At 36.5% G+C, this 7036-nt stretch overlaps 1 protein-coding gene across 1 annotated transcript; it reads left to right on the forward strand.

Annotated features, from left to right (window-relative positions):
* Nucleotides 1-1184: 1184 nt before the first annotated feature.
* Nucleotides 1185-7036, forward strand: LOC133866991 (conserved oligomeric Golgi complex subunit 8). Its single transcript, XM_062303660.1, has 12 exons — nucleotides 1185-1555; nucleotides 1644-1796; nucleotides 2636-2784; nucleotides 3846-3923; nucleotides 4020-4113; nucleotides 4222-4296; nucleotides 4422-4718; nucleotides 5156-5223; nucleotides 5312-5366; nucleotides 5566-5704; nucleotides 6108-6292; nucleotides 6389-7036. Exons 1-12 carry the CDS (start codon nucleotides 1427-1429, stop codon nucleotides 6689-6691), a joined length of 1725 nt encoding a protein of 574 aa, XP_062159644.1. The 5' UTR covers nucleotides 1185-1426; the 3' UTR covers nucleotides 6692-7036.

The raw sequence follows: 7036 nt of genomic DNA on the forward strand, positions 1-7036 counted from the left end.
ATGCTTATTTTCAAAAGAATTCTAAACTTGTTCATGTTTTTCATATTTCATCATGTTGCTATGGCTTATCATGTTTTTAAATGGTTATTTAGTTAAGCTAGAATGTGTTTTGAGTCTTTTATGCATTCTGGTACTTATCGAACGTTAAGTGCATTGGATCGAACGTTCAATTAATGTGGTCGAATGCTCGACCTCGAATCCAAACGTTCGACAGTGACCATAAATGGATAATTAGGATTTTAATGATAGATTAGAATACCTAGTGCGTTATTAGAGTTTTTATGTGTATAGGTTGAGACTCTCGATATATTATGTTTAATATTATTGTATGTTTCGTAGTAGCAGTAGTTCGAGATGATCGATTTTGTAGATGAACGATTGAGATAAGTAAATGCTTCCAGAACTTATTTTACTTTAAAAGTGAGATATATTAGAGGACTGAGCACACCTTACTTTTCAAAATAACATGTCATGAGCTTACTACTTTTGTAATATATTTAGACGGCTTTGAAAAAAATAAATGATTATATATGAATTTTTTAAAGTAAATTAACAATATTTACATCGTATGACATAGTACACAGTTACGTAGAAAATGAATAAATTATATCGGAAATGAAAAATTGTAGAATGAAATAGTATTGAAATAACCATTTTCATTTAAATTGAGAAATAATTATTCATCTCAAAGTTATTCTTCAATTTAAAGAATAGTCAATCTCTTGTGGACCATCGAAACAACTATTCCAAAAATGTGTAAGAATATATGATAAAGATAGATCAAATTTATTGAGTGTGTTTGGCAAATGACTCATCTCATTCTTTATTTATTTATTTTTTTTTTTTCGCTTCTCAAAAGAAAAAGTCAAATCTAAAACATTCTAACTTTTTTTTATTTTTTATATTACATCAATTATTTTTTATTACTATATAAATAAAAAAAGCCACTACAAAATAAATTTTTTTTTCTTCACTTTTTTATAAAACAATTCCAAACTTTTTTATATTTTATATCACATCAATCACTTTTTGCTACTATTCAAACTAAAATTTCACAACACAACTACTTATCAAATCACACTGAATATTATATTTCACATTATTCTATTCCAAATAAAATTTATTATATATATATATATATATCTCGAAGACGGGAGCTGGTATAAATTATTTTTGAGATACAAGTATGTGAAACCGACGGTCGAGATCATCTATTACACAGATCTTGCCCTGCTCAAAAGACCGTCACGCCCAGTGGCGCACAGCTGACATGGCGATCCTCGTCCCCTCGAACTAACGCCTCAGTCCAGGGGATCCAGATCCGAATCACAGAGCTCACTGATCGACCAGAACCAAATTTGGTTAGACGAAGCAGCCCGGCGGTGCTGAGCGCGGTCACAGCGCAGATCTGTCTCGCCGTGAGAAGATGGAGTCCCAAAATGCAGCAGACGAGACGACGTCGTCACCGTTGTCCGGCCTCCTCCCTCTCTCCTCCGCCTCCCAACAGCCCTATGTCTCTGAGCTCCTCTCCTTCACTCTCGATCGCCTCCACAAGGTCCTCTCTCTATTCCTCTCTAGCTCTCTCTGTGAGCCTGAGAAAATTTTGAGTGAGTGTATAATTAAGTTTCTTAATCTTTCCAAAGGAACCTGAGCTTCTTCGGGTCGATTCGGAGCGGATCCGGAGGCAAATGCAAGAGGTAGCGGTGGGAAATTACCGAGCATTCATTGCTGCAGCCGATTCGTTGCTTGCCATTCGGGAGGAAGTTTCTGCCATCGATAAGCATCTCGAATCTTTGGTAATCAAATTTCTGTTAGTATCAATTTTGATCTTCTGTTGATTTTTTTTTAAGGTGTTTTATGGTGCTGAATTGTTTCTTCGTTTGGTTCTTGATTCGGCTTTCTAATTCATTTCGATTAGGATTCAAATTTTGAGTAGAAATATGCAGTACAAATGAAGCACACCACTTTGAGACCTATTACCTTGCGTTTCTGATATTTTAGGAGAAGTGTGCTCTATGTTTTATGTAGAAATCATCTGGTGTGGCAAAACTTCACTATTGCTTTTGATTTACTAAGCTTCCTGATGTTGGAAGAAGGGGACTAGTTGTATTTTGTGTATATATGTATCCCTGTATGTTGCACTATAGAACATAGTCATTGACTGAGAAAGGAGGGATGGATAGTGCTCAATACAATTAGAGCTATTGTTGGGAATACAGAGTAACTTTAAGAAAGAAGGCTTAATGCTATAATAGCTGCAAGGGTAAGAAAGAACTTGAATCTTAATTCTTAATTTGGGTGAAGAACTTCAGTAGAGTTACCTATATGTACGTATTATATTTTCTTTAATAAGTACCTCTATCTTTGTTTCTAGTTATGATGTGAACATAATGATGTATTTATCTTCTTAGGTGGGTTTGTCTATTCTAGAATATTCTCTGACACAAACTATGCAGAACATGCACTGAAGTTAGTCATGTTGATTGTTGCCTATGAGCTATGGTTTAAATTTGTCCATACATGTTTAAAAAAAATAAACTGAAGTTGGTTATGTTTTCTATTTTAGTATTTCTATGTAAACTTTGAAGCATATGATGAAGAATGGTATACTGAGATGTAATCTCCCCCTTTACAGATAAATGAGATCCCAAAGTTGACATCTGGTTGCACCGAGTTCATTGAGTCTGCTGAAGAGATTTTGGAGAAGAGGAAGATGAACCAAACATTGCTAGCAAATCACAGTACTTTACTTGACTTGCTTGAAATTCCCCAGCTTATGGACACGTATGTGTTTCAAAACTGTGAAGATTCACTTGTTAAAATTGAATCACTAGTCCATATGCCAAGTGTGTAATTTAGATTTAGTTTCCTGAAATCCCTTGTGCATTCTTGATGAAAAACAGTATGAGTTTGTTACATTCATTGTTTAGAAAAGAAAACCATCCTAATATTTGTGCAATAAGTTGTTAACCTGCATTTGGGTGTCTTTAGCTCAAGCCATCTGATAGTTGCCACTTGCCACCCTTTGGGGTTTAGACAGTTGATTTGTGGGAGTGGGGGAAGCTTTTTTTCTCTATCTTTGTAGTGTTGTATCAAACCAGCCACATATGTATTGTACATTTGATATTTTTTTGGTGCTAAACATTTAATTGTCATACTTGCACCCCCTAAACTATTTGAGGCGATTGGTGTGTAAATGATGTTGGAAAGCTAGAAAAAGGTTCTGAAGTAACTGAGAGATTATGGATTGATTACTTATCAACAAAAAGAGGGAAAAGGAAAAAGAAAGCGAAGTGCTTATGTAGCTCTTTTGGAAGAATGTGGCAGGAGGATCTTTAAGGGGCCCAATAATAGATCGAGGAGGATCTGGAAAGTTAGTTACTCTTGGTTTCATTGTGGTGTTTACTTTTTATTTTTTTGGATGGCTTTTATTCTTGACCTTCATGGGTTTCTGTTATAAGATGTTTGTGAAAGGTGGCATGATGAGTATAAATGATGTCCTTGCTTCATCCTGTCTCGTTCTTTTTTGCTGCAGTTCTATTTTTTGTGATTCTCTGATGCAATCCTTTTAACTATATGAAAAAGTTAAAATTCATGCAATAAAATTCCTTGTTGTTAGACTAGTTTTATCCTTCAAGAAAGTGAAGTCTGCAAATAGTAGAGTTTGTATGCCTTACTGCCATCAAAGGAAACAGGATACTGGTCAATTCATAAGAAGTAACAGTAAATGACATTGGTTTTTGTTGGTAGGCCAGCATAATTTTCATAAAACGTGTCTTTCTCCATGCAGTTATTCGTATTCTAGGATAATTACTGACAACTTATTGCCTCCCTTCTTTATGCAGATGCGTAAGGAATGGGAATTATGATGAAGCTCTTGATTTAGAAGCCTTTGTTTGCAAACTTTCAACTATGCACCCCAAGTGAGTTATATCCGTGTTATTCTCCTTGCTAACATATTTTTTGGGCTGTCAACTTTGTGGAAGGCTGCTTGCTTAGGCTCTTTTCTTTTCGTTAAGGTTACCTGTTATTCAAGATCTAGCTTCAGAGGTCAGGCAGATAACCCAGTCTCTTCTTTCTCAGCTTCTCCAGAAACTTCGTTCAAATATACAGGTGTGGTAGTTCTGTTGGAACATTTACAATTGATGCAACTTGATTCATCCAGATACATGGATTGGAAAATTCCATATTTTTTTATGGAGGTATTGTTGTGTATTGCAGTTACCAGAATGTCTTCGTATTATTGGTTATTTACGTCGAATAGGAGTGTTTAGTGAGTACGAGATGCGTTTGCAGGTATTTTCCAATGCTCTTATGATAGTCGTCCTGTTTTAATGAACATTTAATTGGCCTCTATGGTTTTTAGACTTAATACTTTTATATGCTTGAATCTGACCAAGATTATTTTCCAAGTATTTCAGTTTTTGAGGTGCCGAGAGGCTTGGCTTACTGGAATTCTTGAGGATCTGGACCAGAGAAATCCTTATGAATTCTTAAAAGGGATGATAAACTGTCACAGAATGCATCTTTTTGATGTAGTTAATCAGTATCGAGCAATATTTGCTGATGATACATCAGGAAGTGAGCAAAACTATGATGGTGGGCTTCTTTTTAGTTGGGCTATGCATCAGATTACCTCACACCTTAAAACTCTTAAAGTCATGCTCCCAAAGATAACAGAAGGCGGATCTCTCTCAAATATCTTGGATCAATGCATGGTGGGCATCTTCTTAAGAATTCTGCATGCTTGTATATCTTGTTCATTTCTTCAAGGATTTTGATAGGATTATGCATATATTTTCTTAGTTTTTTTTGGGGGGGGAGGGCGGGGGGCTGAATGATAGAATAACTCCTACCCCCTCAAATGCCCACCCATGATGTGTAAGACCCCAGACCTCCATCTTCTAAAGGAGAAGTACCTCTAGGCTACAAGGCCAGTCATGGATTGTAGACATATTAAAATATCATTGTCTGTGCAGAAGTTTATGATTGGTGGAGGACCGCCGTCACTCATTTCTAACTTTTTTCCCCTTATAAAAGTATCCATTTCATTTTTGCCTATAATAAATCTATTTCAGTTTTGCATGCCAGTATTTTCAGGATCAGGGATATACACCCAGATTTTGTTGACTTTGTTCTTTTGTGTTATTGACAGTATTGTGCCATGGGTCTTGGTTGGGTTGGGCTAGATTTTCGGGGCCTGCTTCCTTCGCTTTTTGAAGAGTAATATTTTGTTTTATGTAATTATGTCTCTGTGGGCATAGTAAACCTTCATTTTTTTTCTTTAACATTGAGTTTGGTCACTTTGCAGGGCAGTTCTCAACTTATTCTCAAAAAATATGAGTACAGCAGTTGAGAATTTTCAGGTAAGTTGACTAGAAGTAAAGTTTAATATTTGTTTCTGATTTCAGTCAGAATTACTCTTTTTTTTTTTCTTCTTCTTCTTCTTATTTTGAATACATTACAAAATAGATAGGCACATTAGGCTGGTAACTTCACTTTGTACCAAGCAGCCTAATGCCTTTTATTTGGTGATATGTAACTTGATGTTGTACTCCACTCTAGTTGGTCCTGGATTCACATCGTTGGGTCCCACTACCAGCAATTGGCTTTCCAGCAAATAGTTTTGGTGATGATAGTCAGGAGGATATCGCTCCGCCATCTTACCTAATGGAACATCCGCCTCTTGCTGTATTTGTCAATGGTAAGTTTGATATATTACGTGCCTTTTTAGAACTTAAGAATTGTTGTTCACCCTTGATGCTTTTCTTGCCATGAACTCTGATGGTGAGTTCATATAAGGGAAATTGTTCAGATAAAGGCATACTATTGATATGTTAACATGACATTCTGGCTCTCTTCATCATATATTATGGATAACTTTCTTTTCCTTCTAGTGGCTGAATTGGGAAATTCTCTTCCCATGTCAAGTTGCTACTTCTCCACTGTTTACTGAGTCAAATTCCTCTTTAAGTTTTCTGGTCTAGACCTCACGGTTGCTGTTAACTGTAGTTTTGTAATGTGTTAACATTTGATATTTTAGAGGATTTTTGCTTTGCTCATTTTGTTTTATTCTTTGGTCATCTTGTTCCCTCTGGTGGTTGTAGGTGTGTCTGCGGCAATGAACGAGCTACGTCCCTGTGCCCCATTAAGTTTGAAACATTTAGTTGCTCAAGAACTAATTAAGGGATTGCAGGCTGTTTCTGACTCTCTATTGAGGTATAATACAGCTCGGATGCTCAGAGAAACTGAGTCTGGACTTTTCCTGGCTCTTTGCCGGGCTTTTATTGAGGTGCTGTTCTTACTCACTGGGCTGATTGTCATCTGCAATTTGTGTATATTAATCATATTGACATCCTTCAGTCTCTTATGAATCCTCTCTTCATAGGTTGCTTACCCACATTGTGCCACATGCTTTGGTCGTTGTTACCCTGGTGGAGCTGCTCTTATCATGGACGCAAAGAACTTATATGATGGAATTGGCCGCCTTTTGACTGTCTCACCCTCAAGAGATCTTAGCAAACCAGTCAATAATGCAGAGGAAAAGAGCATTTCAGAAAATGGTAACTCGCCTGTGGTGGAAAATGGAGTTGCAGCTGACTTCGAACAAACTACGAGCGCCGATGCCGATGCTGATGAAAAGGAGGGAAGTCCCACTTTGCAGACCGGCGAAAGGCACAGTGATGTGTGAAAGGCTGAAAGCACCTCTACGAGCAATTAGTTTCAGCTTTTCATTCCTTGAAACAAAAAATGAGAGAGAGAGAGAGAGAGAGAGAGAGAGGAGCAGCGGAAGATGAAAACTGGGTCTTATCAGTAGCTTGGAATCATTTCGTTGAAAGTTAGTGCTCAATTTTTTTAGAAGTTAAAAACGGGATGTATAGAAGAAGAGGAAGAGAGCATCTCAGAGATATGAATCACACAAACAGCAAAACTAGTTAGAGAAGAACTTCATTCTGTATCTTTTGTATTACACATTTTCTCTTCCATTTCATTACATATAATGAAAATGAAAATGCAATTATTTTCGTTCGCTAAA

The sequence above is a fragment of the Alnus glutinosa genome, chromosome 4 (genome assembly GCF_958979055.1).
Source record: "Alnus glutinosa chromosome 4, dhAlnGlut1.1, whole genome shotgun sequence".
Taxonomy (NCBI): domain Eukaryota; kingdom Viridiplantae; phylum Streptophyta; class Magnoliopsida; order Fagales; family Betulaceae; genus Alnus; species Alnus glutinosa.